This window comes from Globicephala melas, chromosome 2 (assembly GCF_963455315.2).
Source record: "Globicephala melas chromosome 2, mGloMel1.2, whole genome shotgun sequence".
Lineage (NCBI taxonomy): Eukaryota > Metazoa > Chordata > Mammalia > Artiodactyla > Delphinidae > Globicephala > Globicephala melas.
The window spans coordinates 35494215-35511406 of NC_083315.2; the positions used below are offsets into that span (position 1 = coordinate 35494215).

General features: G+C 42.2%; 2 protein-coding genes across 2 annotated transcripts in view; both read left to right on the top strand.

The window, feature by feature from the left end:
* The window catches only part of BTBD1 (BTB domain containing 1), a 45179-nt gene extending 39447 nt beyond the window's left edge, over positions 1–5732 (top strand). The window contains exons 6-8 of the mRNA XM_030878504.2: positions 70–157; positions 3555–3701; positions 4211–5732. Of these exons, the coding sequence (XP_030734364.1) occupies positions 70–157; positions 3555–3701; positions 4211–4369 (394 nt within the window). The 3' untranslated portion in view covers positions 4370–5732. The remainder of the gene's footprint in view (positions 1–69; positions 158–3554; positions 3702–4210) is intronic.
* Positions 5733–9578: 3846 nt separating this feature from the next.
* C2H15orf40 (chromosome 2 C15orf40 homolog) lies at positions 9579–16006 on the top strand. Its single transcript, XM_030878507.3, has 4 exons — positions 9579–9817; positions 10964–11090; positions 13457–13584; positions 14938–16006. The coding sequence occupies exons 1-4, from the start codon at positions 9704–9706 to the stop codon at positions 15031–15033; spliced, it is 465 nt and encodes a 154-aa protein (XP_030734367.1). The 5' UTR covers positions 9579–9703; the 3' UTR covers positions 15034–16006.
* Positions 16007–17192: the final 1186 nt, after the last annotated feature.

Consider the following 17192-nt stretch of genomic DNA (forward strand, 5'->3'; position numbering starts at 1 on the left):
ATAAGCCTTTGGAGTATGAATGCTTACTGAATTATGTATGTTATTTTATATTTGGCCTCGTTCTCTCAGGTTCACAGTTAATAGAAGAATCTCTATAGTCGGATTTGGTTTATATGGATCTATTCATGGTCCCACGGATTATCAAGTGAATATACAGGTACACTTTTTTTGCCCACTGTATACCATCTGAAATACATAACAAGTGTCATTTTACGATAAGATATTGTTTCGGCAAAATCCAAATTTCAGTATAAAAGCCTATTAGTATTTTAAGCCTAGAGGTTCCACTTTACAATTGATCTAAAAAGTGTAGTTTCAGAAAATTGAGGTCCTGGGGTCCTTAACAGAAGCATTAACATACAAGGAGCTCGCCTTTGTCCAGGAAACCCTTCTATTAGTTCATCCTGCTGTGTACTGACTGTCTCAAAACACCCACCTGCTTTTTTCATGGTACTTTGAACTCTAGGGCTTGAGACTGTCTAATTTCCTATAACTACTGGTTACACCTCTGATTTCTGATTGTCTGACCATACCCTGCCCCATTCTTAGGTCTGCTCCACCTCAGTTCTTTCAGATATGACACGATTACTTAATCTCGAAGAAAGTGAAGCACCTCTCTCCTTCCCTTCCAGTCAACCAGTGTTCTCCACACTTTTGATTGCACATCCCAGTTAGTGAAATTATTTTTGAAACACATCTACATTGTACTTTTATTTACTATACACATATACCTATGCAATACTATACTTATTTTATATTATACATAAATTAAAACACAAAAAATAGAAATGGAAAAAGGAAGTAAACAATGTTTCAGACTTCTTTCAGCTGAAAAAACTACCCTTTCTAAAATGTTAATTAATATACTATTTTTAATAGTAAAAACATTGGTGAACTTTGTGATCAAAATGCATCATTGACTTTCAAGATACACAACAATTCAAAGATCTGTTCTGGTCCGGGGACTTACCTGGTGGCGCAGTGGTTAAGAATCTGCCTGCCAGTGCAGGGAACACGGGCTTGAGCCCTGGTCCAGGAAGAGCCCACATGCCGCAGAGCAACTAAGCCCGTGCGCCACAACTACTGAGCCTACATGCCACAACTACTGAAGCCCTCGTGCTTAGAGCCCGTGTTCCACAACAAAGACAAGCCACCACAATGAGCAGCCCGCGTACTGCAACGAAGAGTAGCCCCCGCTTGCCACAACTAGAGAAAGCCCGTGTGCAGCAAGGAGGGCCCTACACAGACAAAAATAAAGGTCTGGTCTGATGACAGCCAAAAAAGATACTTTACTACCTCACAAAGACACCTTGTTCCAAATGGAAGAATTGCTTTATTGGCTGTGCTAATGAAATCATGCTCATTTTTAAATTCTATCCACTAACGTTTATAGTGAAATTCAGCTATAAATTAAATCATTCATGTCATTTCGTTGCTCTTACAAACCAAAGCCACTGAGATTGTTTATTTGAAAGATTTTAAAGGTTAGGAAATTTTTTTTCTATAATTTTTAATGCAAAAAAGCCACAGCAGACCTCTCAGGGGTATAAAAGATTTTCATGATCACTCCCTGTTTTACTTTTTTTTTTTTTTTTTTTTTTGCGGCACGCGGGCCTCTCACTGCTGTGGCCTCTCCCGTTGCAGAGCACAGGCTCCGGAGGCGCAGGCTCAGCGGCCATGGCTCATGGGCCCAGCCGCTCCGCGGCATGTGGGATCTTCCCGGACCAGGGCACGAACCCGTGTCCCCTGCATCGGCAGGTGGACTCTCAACCACTGCGCCACCAGGGAAGCCCCCGTTTTACTTTATATATTGTTAAGATCCTATCCATGGGATCCATAAGCCCCCTTAAGCAGACTGTGTAATCTGCAGGCCTGGGAAGGAGTGAGGGCCCCACAGTCATTCTCTTCAATTGTGGAACCCCTGTCTTCCTTCAGTGCCCCTCCCATATTACATGAGACACCAGATTCCTTGTGTACAGTCTGAGGGAGGGCATCGGGGTTATAGGTATATTAAAATGATAAAATATAAAATGAATAAAAGTAGGACTTCTCTTTATTTTCTTCCGCCCGGTGGCTAGTCCCATGCACCCTCTAGATAACACTACCAGATAGACCTGCCTGGGTTTGAATCTCAGCTCTACCATCTCAAGGGTGTGTCTGTGGGCAAATTAGGTAACCTCTCTGAGCCCCAGTGTCCTTGTTTACTTTGACAGTAGTGGTACCTCCATTATGTTTTTGTGAGCAGCGGTTGAGATGATGCATGTAAAGTGTTTGGAACATAGTCTGTTGCTGTCGTTGTTGCTGTAGTTTTATAATTTGAGTCTCACAATAGCCTTAGGAAGAAGGCAAACAAGTTTTTTTCCAAGATTAAAAGATAAAACTGAGGCTCGGAGAAGTGGTTTACTCTAGATTACACTACCACAACGAAATCCTGTCTTACTACTTCTCCAGGGCACCATCATGTCTTTTTTTTAAATTGAATTGTGATATACTGTAGTCCCTCAGTATCTTCAGGGGATTGGTTCTAGGACCCCCTGTGGATGCCAAAATCCATGGATGCTCAAAGCCCCTTATATAAAATGACGTAATACAGTCAGTCCTCCACATCCACAGGTTCTGCATCCGCGTATACAGGGGGCCGACTGTACATACAGAAAAGTAGACATAAGTGGTACGTATGGCTCCCTTTTCATAAACTGCGAACACACTTGTGTAACCAGCAGCCTGATCAAGGAACAGGGTATTACAGCACCCCAGACATCCCCTTGTGATCTTTTCTGGTCACTATCCCGCCTGAGGTGGCCACTGTCCTGATCTCTCGCTGCATGTACTGGTTCAGCCTGTTTTACTATTACCGTTTTTACCTGATGTATGCAAAAAGATGGCTTTGTGAGCCTTGGCCTCCACACATACTGTTCCCTTGCATGAAGACTTTTCTCTTATAACCTGGTAACCTCTGAGTTGAGCTTTAAAAACTCTCTTTTGTGGAGCCTCCCCCCTTCCTGACAAAATCAGTTTTTCCTCTCCTCCTCCACTTCATCTTATGCATAGCTCTTTACTGCAGGTGCTGTACTGAATTGTCATTGTTTACTTGTCTTCTCTAATGACTAGAAGCTCCTTGAGGGTGTCCCTCAGTGCCTGGCACAGGTTATGGAACTAAATCGAAAAGACGGAATTTTCATATTTTGAAATACCCACATAGGAAATGCTACAGGAATTTCCCAGCAACAAGACATAGGCTAGCAAGGAGTAGAGGCTCGTTTCCCTCAGGTGTCTAAAATCCACACAGCCTAAACACCAGTTCCCAAGCCATGTGTCTTTTTTAGAAGCTCCTCTCTCCTGCAGCCAAAGCCCAGTTATCTGACATCCTCCCCATCCTTACTGCAGTGAATGCATTTTCTGACAGCGTGTTTAAAGCCATCTTTAGTGGTTAGAGACAGTAGAGAAAAATTACAGCAGAGAGATGTAGTAGTCTATTTTGTTGTGCCTAAGGGCTTCATACTCTCTTCTACGAAACTTTGTTTTAACTTTAATTTCTCTTTTAAAAATTACAGATCATTGAATATGAAAAAAAACAAACCCTGGGACAAAATGATACTGGATTTAGTTGTGATGGGACTGCTAATACATTCAGGGTCATGTTCAAAGAACCCATAGAGATCCTACCCAACGTGTGCTACACAGCATGCGCAACACTCAAAGTAAGAGTCTTCCCGAATGTTCCAGGTGGTGAGCTGGCGGGGCCCACGGTTTCCTCTTGCATGTTATAGAGAGCGTGTTTCAATAGAAGCTGAGAGTCACTAACAGTACAGCCTTGTCGGAAGCAGAGAAGGCAGGAAGGTGGGAGCTAAAATATTCCACTGCTTTGAGAAGAGCAGTGCCTCTCAGCAGAGCTCTGCTCTGAAAGAAATAGTTCTTCATAAGAAATAGCCTTTTGTTTAAGTAGGAGATTGTAAGTTTGACAGAAGATAAAATAAAACAATTATTTCCTTAAAACCATTTCACTGTCCTCTAATAGCTGAGCTCTACATTCATTATTTTTAGTCATTAATTAGCTTGTAGCAAAAACTACATTTTTCCTTAAATGACTTGGCATAAATTTTTATACAAGAGCTATAACGAAATACAGTAGATCGGTAATATAATTAAAATACCACATTAAATTGCTTATTAAATGAAAATTACTAATGAACCTTTTGTTCTCATTTAGGGTCCAGATTCCCACTATGGCACAAAAGGACTGAAGAAAGTAGTGCATGAAACACCTGCTGCTAGCAAGACTGTTTTTTTCTTTTTTAGCTCCCCTGGCAATAATAATGGCACTTCCATAGAAGATGGACAAATACCAGAAATAATATTTTATACATAATTCAGCATTATAATACATAATGGCTAAATAGTACCATACAGTCTAGTCTCAAAGGCATAAAAAACTGGTCACAGAATATAACTGTAAGATAAGAGACATTTTAGTTTCTTAGAAAAGATAGATAAGTGTTGACTTAAATCTCTGCATGATTTAAAGGGAGATTTTCCATTTTCTTATAACCTTAGGGGGAAAAAGAACCGGTTTAATTGTTTAAAAAAAAACAGCTATTTATCTTGCATAATTTCATAGATTAGCAGACTCATGATCTTTCAGCAGTTTTATAACCGAAAGATTCTTGTTTTATATAGCTGGTTTGTTTTTTTTCCTGTTTTAACTTTTGAAGGTTACATAAGATGAGGTGGGTCAGTATTCCTACAGAATTCCTATTAACTCAAATAACTAATTTCAGAAAATGAAGAAAACTGACCTCATCTTTGGAGTTTCTAACTATCTGGTGGTTAGCATTTGCAGTATTGCTAGAAATAGGCTTAACAAATGCCAAAGAAAATCTTCAGTGCATTTACAGAAAAGGATATTTTATAATAGTATAATATGTTACATAGTACAGTTTTAAACGATAAATGAAATTTGTACGAATTCACAATAATGTGATATAAACAAAGGATCTAAAGGTGTACTCCGAGACTGGCTTCTTTATCACTAAGCTGCACCACTGTACGTGTCTCTCTCTGCGGGGGATGCAGTTGAGAATTCCCAAGATTGAGATGATGGCGGTGGTGCTGATGGTGGCGGAGTAAACAGACATCAGTTCAGCTCTGTGGCGATAATCTTACGCAGCAAGAACTGGAATGAAATACTAACATCTCTAACAGCTGCTTTGAAACTTTAAAGATATCCAACAGAATCACTCCTGAAAAGTATACTTTCTGTCACCTACACAGTCCTATCCAAGAAATAAAATATGTTTTAACATTCATGACCTCACCGTCAGAGGTACAGCTGCCTAAGGAGGGGATAGGAAGTATATTGGCAGAATAACATTTATACACTTTTATAAAGCAAAATTTTTATATAAAATTCTTTTTCCCTTCAAAATGATTATCATTAAAAATATATGTGTGATTAAGCTATATCAAATAGTTGTGGAAGATGTGTAGAAATCAATTCTTTTAAGTATCAACTTAAGAATTATTTCTAAATGGTAATTAGGTTAAAAAAATTTTCCATCTAAAGTAGTATTTGATATTTTCAAGAAGGTAGTGAGGTGTGGTGGTGGCAGAGGTCTCATGTAACTGAAGGTAGTCATACAAGGGACAAGAAATGGAACCATTTACTGACATGGGACATCCCCTGGAATTTTAAAAAAATAAACATCTATTGTACTTTTATTTATTTTTTTGTCATTTCTAAAAGTTGAGTGTAAGACACCATTTTGGAACAAAGCTTCTAATTAATTGAGGTTGAACCTTATTTTTAATTTATGGAAGTAATGCAACCCATAGTAAGAATGCCTTACTGTTGCCTTAAAGCAACTATAGCAGCAACAACTGTTGTCGTCTGCTGCTTCATCAGTTTTTTTCAGTCTCAGGTTTTTCTCCCGTGTTCTACTCTCAGTAGGTGAGAGAAAGGAAACTGTGCTTGTTATTTACTCTGATATAGTGTAAGGACCATCTCGCCATCGTTTATTAATAGAGCTACCTGAGTGACTCCTGGGTACCAGGCTCTGCACTGAGTACTTTACACACGTTCTCATTTGCTTCTCACAACATCAGTACGAGGGAAGTACTATGATAATACCCATTTCACAGGCCAAGAAATTCATGTTTTAAAAGGTCAAGTGGTTGTAAGCAGAATTTAAACCCAGATCGATCTCCCAAGCTACAAAGCGGGAAAATATTATTTTGCTGGGTCCCAAAATGCCACCGTTCTCAAACCTTATAGTGAGACCCAAAAAGATACTGGCTAATCTGTGTTTACTGTAGAATATAAGCAATTTCTATTTTTTAGAAGAGTGATTACTCCAGTATCTACCCAACAAATTGTGATTATTTGTTTGCATTATCAAAGTGTTCGTTCTTTTTTTTTTTTTTGTGGTACGCAGGCCTCTCACTGTTGTGGCCTCTCCCGTTGGCGGAGCACAGGCTCCGGACGCGCAGGCTCAGCGGCCATGGCTCACGGGCCCAGCAGCTCTGCGGCATGTGGGATCTTCCCGGACCGGGGAAGCCCCCAAAGTGTTGCTTCTTTAAGGCCCACATAAGCAGTACTTTTAATTTGCAAGAAAAAAATTTATCGGGAAACAGACAACTTTATAGGGCATTAGAGAGAGAGCCAGGTCTTCAAATGCAGTATGTTAATTGCAATATGTTTTAGACAAAAAATTGTTCCCTTTCAAGTCCTGTCTCCTTCAAACAGTCTCCTCCTTTTTGCTTCCCTGTTCTAGTTATCCAGATTCAAAACCTGAAAATTGTCCCTTGAATTAGACAATGCATGATTCATAAGAGAGGACGGTGCTATAGTAATCCCAGCCCCAAGAGCTACATGGCTCATTTAGTCTTTTGCCGAGTTTGCACACTTAAAAACTCCATCTTCTCCATTGGCAAAGGCTAAGATAAGAGAGTTTCTAAATTGAACTTTACTGAAACCTGAAAGAAATGTAAAAGAAAATAGGAACCAGTATAAACATTTATAATGGGTTTTCTGCCATTTGGATCATAGGCCCTATTTTTTTTTTTTTTTTTTTACCATTGGGCAGTATTTTTTCCAACTCTTTCCTTTCCAGAGGCAAAGATTCGGGGCAGCAGCAACAACAGATGTACAGTTTGGGTGGCAAATGGAGCTGATGGCTTTTCCCCTCCCCCTTCTCCACCCCCCACTCCTGAGTGACCTTTGGGAAAGCCTGAATGGTCCTTGCAGGGCACCTCTTCCCTCTCTCTGCCTTCGCTCATCTAGTCAACTGCCAGATAACATAATAATCCACGATTGCAAGTGGCCCCTTTATTTCCATCTAAACTGTCAAAGCTTTAACTGAGGCTGTCATGACTTCACCCCAAACTAATTCTATATAATGCTGATTCAGCTTTTGTGCCCCAATTCTTAACTGATTTCAAACAAAGAAAATATGGCTTTGGTTTAACACCTGGTTCACTTCTACCAAAGCCTTCACACTGAGTGGCCTCAGTATCCAAGTGGGTGGACAACCCAGCCAAACCTAGCTTTCCATTTTCTTCCTAACCTCCAGTAACCTTCACCATTGCATGTCAATCACTCCTGCTCATGACCACACCATGTACCTTGTCATATGGACTCGCACTACCTCTGAAATGGTAAGTTCAGACATTACACTCTGACCACAACCTTCGATGCCTCTTCAGCTCTCACACACACTCCCATACATGTGTCCTTGCACCTCAAGACTGCCATTCCCTTGACCTCTCCGTCCTTTCTGTCAACCCTCTTCCTTCCCTACTCTAGTAGACTCCACCTTCAACCTTTTGGTTTTTTTGCTTCTCCACTTTTGATCTTTGATCACCATTAACCATTTCAGTAACCCTCAACCCTCTCATACCCACCTGGATGAAACCAGTTGTCTGCCTTATCTTCAACTTCCTGGCTGCTGGGTCCAGGCATTTAAAAATGATATAACTGTACAAGACTGGGGTCATGATGATTTCATGGTCTCCAAGTTCAGCTAGACCATCAGTGTTGCAGAGTGAGTTTCAACAGTTAGCTCTTTGACATTCTCCAGAGTATTTAAATCTGTTCCACTCTCCTCACATCTTCAACACCTCCTCTCCTTCAGCTAATGAAAGAACTCCAGCTCTTCGCATCAAACCTATACACACAGCTACATGTGCACCTAAACTTTTCCTTCTCTTGTGAAGAAAGGGGTGTCTGAGTAAGGCTTCTTGTAGACAGCTCAGTCTCCACCTGTGCTCAGAACCCCACCTCCTCCCTCTGTTGTAACGTCTCCTCTCGGCTTATTCCTCTGAATATTCAAATGTGGTTAATTCTCATTCCAGTTTAAAAAAGAAAAAACATCTTAACGTCATGTGCTCCTCCAATACCAGTTACTCCTTCACAGTGAAATCGAATTATTTTCTACACATACTATCTCTTTCCTCTTCTGCACTGAAACTGCTAGCACCCAGGTCACTAACACCGCTCATTTCTGTTTTACATGCCTTCTCTGTGGCACTACTCCCTGTTGACTACTCCCTCTTGAAGTACCCTTTCTTGGCTGCTACATACTCCTACATCTGGCCAATGTCATTTGGTGCCTTCTCTCTACATTTTCTTAGGGTTCTGTCCTGGGCCCTCATGCTCTGCACACTCTCTGAGTCTTTATCTCATCCACGTGCATGGCTTCAATTACCATCTATTTTCAGAGGGCTCCAGAATCCATCATCAGTCCAGATCTCTCAAGCTTCAGTTACAGACATTCAGTTACCCCCTTAATATTTCTACTTAGTGTCCCACAGCTATCTCAAACTCATTATGTCCCGGACTGAACAACTCACCTCAGACTCCCAAACCTGCTCCTCGGGCCCCAAACCTGGGCATCTTCCCTGACTCTTCACTCTCATTCCCACATCCAGTCATTCCCCAAGCTCCGATCATTCTAGTTCTTGAGTATGCTTGAAATGATCAGCTCTCAGTTCTCCATTCCCACTGCTACTACTCTGGTTCAGGCTACCATCTTCCATTTAAGAGGGAGGTCTCCCTACCTGTATTCCTCTATTGGCCACATTGCAGCCAGTGATCTTTCTAATCACAACAAATGTGACTCTACCAATCCTTTGCTTCAAACCCTTCAATGACTCTGATCTTGCCTCCGCCTTCTTCAGTTTCATCTTTTGCCACTTCGCACATCAGAATATATTTCCTCTCCTTTTACATTGTGGCATCCTCAACGCCTGGCACAAGGTAGATGCTCCATCAGTACACGGAAAGTACCCAAAGGCTAAAGCAGCAGGATACTCTACATCCACTTAAGGGCCATAGGAAGCAGCGTGGAGCTCTGCACCTGCTGGTTGGCTGCAGCAGCGAGAAGACACCTGGCCCTGTGCGCTCTTTGCCGCTCACTCCAATCCTTTCTTCCCATGAGGAAACAAGACCAGAGGGGGTTGGGGGTGGTCACGACTCGACCAGAGCCCAGCTCCCCATCTCTCGGCCTCCTGAGCCGCTTTTCTAGGTGGCGAGGGTCCCGCGTAGGTCCGGGAAGAACGAGGGGTCTTGCTCCCGCCAGCCGGAAGGTGTCGCCCTCGTGCCACAGCAGAGGCGCAGGCCAGAGAAGCCGCTCCCGCCCGCTGCGTGCGCAGGTGCAGAGGGCTCTTCCGGCGTCGGGCCGCCTTTCCTGCCGCCTCCTTGGCGTGGATGCTGCGGCTCGGCTGCTGGGTGAGGCAGCTGGGGAGGGGACCTGGTGCTCGGGCTGCTGCCCGGCTCCCTGTGGGCACCGAGATGCCTAAGAAAGCTGGTGCAGTGAACAAGGCCAGTGGCAAGTCCCTTGGCAGTTGGAGGGTGGGCCGCAGGAATGCTGGTTGAGGAGCGCGGGAGAGAAGCGGGACCCGTGGGTGGGTAGAAGCTCCGCCAACTGCTTGTTGTCTCTGAGTTTCGGGCCTCCCGCTCCCCGTCTTTCTCGGCTGCGCTGCCGCCCACCGGGGAAGTCGGAGGGCCCGGGCCGGCGGCGCGCGAGGCTGTTCCTGAGCTGTGGCTGCCGACCCCGCCGGCCTTGCGCCCACACTCTCAGGCTCGCGCTTCATGTTCCGGCAGCGCCGTGCGGCCTGTGCTTCCCTGGGAGGCTCTAGTTAGCGTTCTGTCTCCTTCCCTTGGTTGGTCTTCGCACCCCTCCATCAAGAATGCACCACTCCCACACTTCCCTTCCACCGTCTCTGCAGGGCTGACTCCAATCGGTTCCTAAGACCCGGCTCTAAGACTGTCTCCTGCCGGGAGCTTCCCCAGTGTCCCAAGGCGGGACTGCCTTCCCTTTCTCTGCGCCGTGATGCCCTGTGCGTGTGTGGTCGGCGCTCCTAGCACAGTGTATTAGAGTGATTATTTGTTCTTTTTCTCTCGCTGCAGTCCTAGCTCCTTGAGCTCCATGTGTCCTTATTCATCTTTACATCGCCTTTGCCTACATACTGCCTTGGTGCGCAGTTCATGTTTGTTCAATGGAAAGTTCCGAGTACAGCTTCTGGCACACAGTAGTCCTTTAAATACCACTGTTGTTCCTTCCTCCTCCCCTTCCCCCCAGAACACATGGATATACACCGTCCAGCCATAGTTGTTCACAAACGTTTGTTAACTTGTGCTGCTTGAGATACAAAGATGAATAATGAATAATCGCTGCTCCCTGAGGAATGGGAAATACAAAGCCGACAGTAGGAACCAGTTCTAAGACAGGTTTTCCAAGGCAGGAAAAAAGCACTTTGTGGGGTTGATGGGAAGGCTTCGTGGAAGAATTGATTTGAGCCATGAAGGCTGCTGGAAGACCATTCTGGGTGGCCAGAACTCCCTGGACGTGACCCATTAGCCTAGTTTGTCTTGGTTAAGGGTGAAAAGGAATCATGGAAAGATCACATGTGTGGGAAAGTATTTTGTAACCGTAAAGTTGTAGTGTGATTGTTGTTGTCGTTTTAGGGTAAAAGCCAGAGCAAGGAAGCAGAGAGACCAGTTCCTCCCTCAGGTCCTGTGGCCGTTGATCCCAAAGGTTGTGTCACCATAGCCATCCATGCCAAACCTGGTTCCAAACAAAATGCTGTGACAGGTATACCTGGCCACTGGGGTGGGAATCTTGTATGCACCACTTGTCTCCTCTCCATCCTCCCTTTGCCTTGGCTTGCTGGAAGTTCATCCTGTGTGGTCAAGTATATTTTTCACACCTGCAGTTAGAGGCTTCTCCATTTTTAAATTCTGGATTCTAATGTAAAGGTGTAATCTAGTGTTTAAAACCAAATATACCGTATTTAAAGCATACCAAGTTAGATGAAAAAACCATTGTGTATTGTCCTTTTTAATATGGTATTTTATGAACCAGGATTTACTGTGATCAATTCAAAATACAAACTGCGAATCGTTATGTTGTACACCTGTTATGTGTCAATTATACCTCAAAATTTAAAAAGGTATTTTAGAAAGAACATAGATAGAAACGTGTAGCCTAGATGATTCTTAGTTTGTCCTATTCCAAAAGTGGAAACATTGGCCAGAGAAAGATGTTTTGGTTGATTTTTTAAATGACCATTGGTCCAAGGAGGGAGAGAAAACCTCAGATCTGTGAACCTGATCATCAACACCTGTGTGAGCTTATTTCAAATCAAAACTCTACAAGGTATTCCTGGGCCCAGTTCTTTCATCTGTCAGATGAGATAGAAGCTTTTAAGCTATTCCCTGGAGTCCAAAAGGTGCCTCAAGAATCTGCGGTGGGCAAAGGGGAGGTTGGCAGACAGGACTCTTGAGTAGCTGTTTACATTTGTTTTAAATGCTGGGGCTTCAGGAGAGATTGGGTGGGGTGGGGAGGCTTCTGATTGGGAAAAAAGTTTGATCTGAGTTATCTTGACGGTCTTTTTCACCCACTAAAGCTAAAGCTCTGTATTCCAATTTTTAAAATATTTTTAAAACAAGACCTCAAAATTGGGGTGCTAGGCCTGGTTTGTGTTGATGGCCATGTTAGCTTGGCTATTTGTTGGCTGTACCCTCCTTGGCCAGCATTTTCTAAGTAGTCACTGTGGACACTGCTGTTGGAATACCATGTTTCATCAGATCTAACTGGCCATCATCTATGTATAAGGTGCAGAAGTACTTTATGTACCAGTAAGACAAAATCCACATCAACTAAACTTTCTTTTCCATTTATTATGATACATCAGGAGTTCAAAGATATTAAAATGTGAAAAACTGTGCATCATAGAATCAGTGACAGGCTAGGAGGAAGGTTGTTCTACCATCTCATTCCTGTGGATTCTGTAGCTGTGTTTACACAGGCAAGATGTAAGCGTGTGGAAATCCCTAAGTAACCCCAGATGCAGGACCAGCTCAAGCTCATTTGCAAACTGCTTTGAGTGTATACTTCTCTCTCAGAAATAACAGTGGAGAATTGCAGACACGTTGCTCTTTATAAAGGCTGTATTGATGAGGGAGTCTGGACCACTCTTCAAAAAGCAGTGTTCATTGTCCCTGGATTTCAAAGCATGAATTCAAATTTATTTGTGAATCACAATGCCACTTTCTAGCCATGTGACCTTGGACACATTACTTCTCGGTTCCAATTTCCTCGTTTGTAAAATGGAGATAATAAAGGTATTAATATCTTCATAAAATTATAGGAATAAACAAGTTAATATTTGTAAAGCCCTTAAAACATGTTTGTGCGCCCTTAAAATTAGTGTATGTAAGCGCTGTGTAGATGCTAACTAAATACTACTTTTTTTTTTTTTTTTTTTTTTTTTTGCGGTACGCGCGCCTCTCCCTGTTGTGGCCTCTCCCGTTGCGGAGCACAGGCTCCGGACGTGCAGGCTCAGCGGCCATGGCTCACAGGCCCAGCCGCTCCGTGGCATGTGGGATCCTCCCGGACCGGGGCATGAACCCGTGTCCCCTGCATCGGCAGGCAGACTCTCAACCACTGCACCACCAGGGAAGCCCTAAAAACTACATTTTAAAAATATCAAAGAGACATTTCACATAAGAGGTGAATCTAATCCAGTGCTCCCATTTTCCTGATGAGACCCTGAACAACCCTCTACAGTTTCGTGAGCTGCCTGGTTAATCCACTTCCTCCGTGACATTGCGGGGCTAAAGCCCAGCTCCGCTGACTCCCTGCCTGGGCTCTTCCTGTTAGACCAAGTGCAGTTTCCAGCTCCTAAATCCAGGTTATTGCCCAGGACTCTGTAGGCCCATTTTGGTCAGCAGGGTGGGGTGGGGTGGGGTAAAAATCAGCTTTCTTTGGATTTCTGTAATGGTAGAGGCATATTTGTGTTTATGTTCCCTTAACTGTGATTAATCATTCTTCATTCAGCAGTTATTAATTGAAAACCTACAACATGCCAGACAAATGCAAACACTTTTACAAAATATGCTCACTGCGTGAAGAAAAAGAACTCCATGAGGATCAAGTCCACACTGTTTTCATTGCAGATTTGACAGCCGAGGCTGTGAGTGTAGCTATTGCAGCACCTCCGACAGAAGGAGAGGCTAACGCTGAGCTTTGTTGGTATCTTTCCAAAGTCTTAGAACTCAGGAAGAGTGATGTGGTTTTGGATAAGGTAGGTCTCTCTCTCTCTCAACATCTTTGAGTACATCAGTCATTACTTTTAAAATACCAATTTTTTTCTTTTCCAAATAATTGAAAAACCAGTTGTTTTTAATGCGCATAATCATTTAATCACTAAAATCTGTGAATTCTTCCTAATTTTCACTCCTAATGCCTCACTCCTTCAGACTGTGCAAACGCTATACTTGTATTCCTTAATTGCCATCATTTCCAGCATTTTCTCGTAAGTTCATTCCTGTACCTGCTCTGTCAGATTAATCTTGCTTGTCTTTTCCCTCAAGTCATCACCATACTAGAAAAATCTAAAATGGTTCCTCTTGTCATCTCCATTAGTGAGTTCATCAAGCATACCTGGTCCCCCATGTTATCCTTGCTCACTAGAAGCTTATTAGGAAGAGAGAGGACTCATGTGAAGTCATTAATACCATGGGTTTGCACTAGGGGTGGATATCAAAATCACCTGGAAATGATTTCTAGAACAGAGGTTCCTGGGCATCACCCCAGACTTAACTGAAATAGAATCTGTAGGAGTAAGACCCACTCGTGTTTATACTTCTTAAAGCTCTATTTGTTTTCCACTGCTATACTATACTCTGTAGCTCCTACCCAGGATCCAGCGGGCACTCAGAGTCATTGGTTAGTAGGCTGTACCTAAACGTCCATCTGATCAGGCCATTCCCTCACCGTCGCCCCTGCGGCAGGTCATTTCGGATTTTCTCCAGCGCACGTGCTCTGGCATTTGCCTGAAAGGGACTACCCACTCTTCCACCTGTGCAGCTTCTACCCATTTAGATAAATACCTGCTCAAAATTTACCTTCTTTAAAGGGTGTTTACCTTTTTATAGTTGTCTTAAGCAGTTGTGGAATCATAGCACTTGGATATGTGGTTGCTTTTTGTTCGGAATTTTCAGAAATGTGTAACGGTATAGAGAATACCAATTTGTTTTACATTTGGAATTATTTTTATACAAAGTTTATATAAAATTGCAATATTTGTTTTGGTAATTTAAAAAATAATTTAAACAAAAGTATTACTTGAAACCAGAATATTGTACATCTGGATTCCATATTCATTTTGAAAATTTAATGCCTAGCTTTTATTATTACAGAAATTGATGTATGAAGGTTAAAAACTCTGGAGAGTTGTAAAAATATTGTAGTAAGGTGGAATCGAAGAGACAGCCTTTGGTTAGACCAGAAATGGCTAGGAGAAAGTGGGCACTAAGCTGTCAGGAAAACACCAGCCTACTTGTAACAACCCCTCAGCAACTGAGGTCTGCTGCCTCTTAATAGCATTAGAAGGTTTAGTGTGTTATCCTGACACTGTTTTTTCCTTTTGGTCAAGGGTGGTAAATCTCGTGAAAAAGTGGTAAAGCTTTTGGCCTCCACAACTCCGGAAGAGATCTTGGAGAAACTGAAAAAGCAAGTTGAAAAAAAATAAAAGCAAGAAATGAAAAGTACACCCTTGAGAAACTTTTTTATTGCTAATGCTGAAAAGACTGTTAAAAAGGAAAATATATTTAAAGACACAGAATGTGGAAATACACATATATTTAATTAAGAACAGGACACACAAAAAAAGTATGAAGGTTAAAAGTACTGTTATGTTGAATTTAGGTTCTAAAATCCCTGATCCCAAACAGCTTGGGACATGTTACTCTGATTTCATGGTGTTACAAAATAACAGAGCTGGAAAGGATATTTAAGATGACCTGACTGAGCCCCTTTCATTTCGTCATGGGGCTTCTGATGTCCAGAATTTGAGTGTATTCAGGATCACATGGTGCAAGATGGCAACTAGAACCTAGATCCCTTGGCTTCCAGTTGAATGCAGTTTATCCCAATTGTAAATTAAAATATTTCCACAGCACTACTGGAATTCTGGGGATGGCCTTCTAATCCAGTTTACAAGTGACAGAGGAAGACCTGTCACTGCTTCATAGTGTCACTTTGTATTTTAAAATGATTATGTATTATGTAAAATGCAAAATTTTTTTCTGTGTTTTTTAAAAATTCTGTTGACCATTTTGTTAGAAAGTAAATAAGAATAATCAAGACTTGTAATTTAGGGAATTCCCTGGCAGTCCAGTGGTTACGACTCAGCGCTTTCACTGCCAGGGCCCCGGTTCAATCCCTGGTTGGGGAACTAAGATTCCGCAAGCCACGCAAGACGCAGCCAAAAAAAAAAAAAGACTTGTAATTTAATGTTAATTTTCATTTTTGAGAAGTCACTGAATTTTCTTCCTCCTTGGATGGTAACTGCAGTCATCAAATCTGGTAGTTCTTATGAATCTCCTAAGATCCTCAAAAGAAGATAGAAGATCTGGAAGCTATTTTCAGTATTTGTAAAAACCTATCAGAAGTCATATCTATATTGAACTTCAAAAGCTAATAATAAATATCTTGCTTTTAAATGTTCAATCAAATTATAGTAATTTGTTACGGTGAATAAGTTAACCCGATTACCTTTGCTGATAGAAGAGCCGATCTGCAGTTGTGTACTTTGTCTAAGCACATGAGAAAAATCTATTGACAGACAAAAATCTTTAAAAATATAAAATCCACCAAAAGGACCAATAATAAAAATTACGGATGGTAAAAGAACTGGGAGCCACTCATCTAGTTCAGCTTACTCTGTTGAGAGGAACCGAGGACAACCAAAGTTAGGTGGCTCATCCAAGATCAGAGTAAACATGAAGGGCAGAGCATGGGTTATGCCCATCTGCCTTCTCTTCTAAGCCATTATGCCACATTGCCTCCAAATGTGCTTCTGTTTTACATGGTCTTGGCTTCGGAACCTTTTCTCTTTTTTTCAGCATTGTTCTGGTGTGTGCTCTACAGGCATTTTACTTGTGCTTTTTACATGACTCGTTTGTTAGGATGCTTTCCTTGATAAGTAACAGAAACCTAACTCATCTGGCTCAAACAATAAAGGGATTTATTAGCTCACATACCTGGAAAGTCCAGAGGCAGGTTTACTTAGAGGTTACTGACTCAGCAGCTCAGTGATGTCATAAAGGACCCACTTTCTTTCCCTCCCCTGACTTACTTCAGCAGTGCCAGCTTCATCCTCAGGCCTGTTTCCCCCATGGAGGCAAAAAGGCACCAGGCTTCTTGTCCACCTGTCACCCCCTCCAGTAGAAAAAAAGGCCTCTAAGAAGAGCTGTGGTATTTCTTTTCCAAAAGCTATCAATCAGCTCCTCCTTGTATCTCAGCCCAGATTAGATCACACAAAGTTTCTAAACCAGCCCCTACTGTCAGGGAATGCCATGTTATAACACAGGTTACCTAAACCAGTGACTAGAGAAAAGAGAAGTTACTCTAATTGTTTTAGACTAATCAAGCCCCATCCTAGAGCTGGGGATGGGCTCAGCCTACTTGGAAGCAAAGGAGTGAGCAGAGAGAGGTAGATACTTGAATACAAATTGGGAAAAGTTAGAGAAAGAGAAATGGATGCTGGATAGGAGTCAACAAATACCCGTCACAATCATCTATTTACTTCATTTAAAATGGCCATTATTTTAACAGGGACTTTTTTGCCTAATCACTTCTTTTGAGAAACACACAGTATCTTTTTAAAAAGAACATCCTTACTTTGTC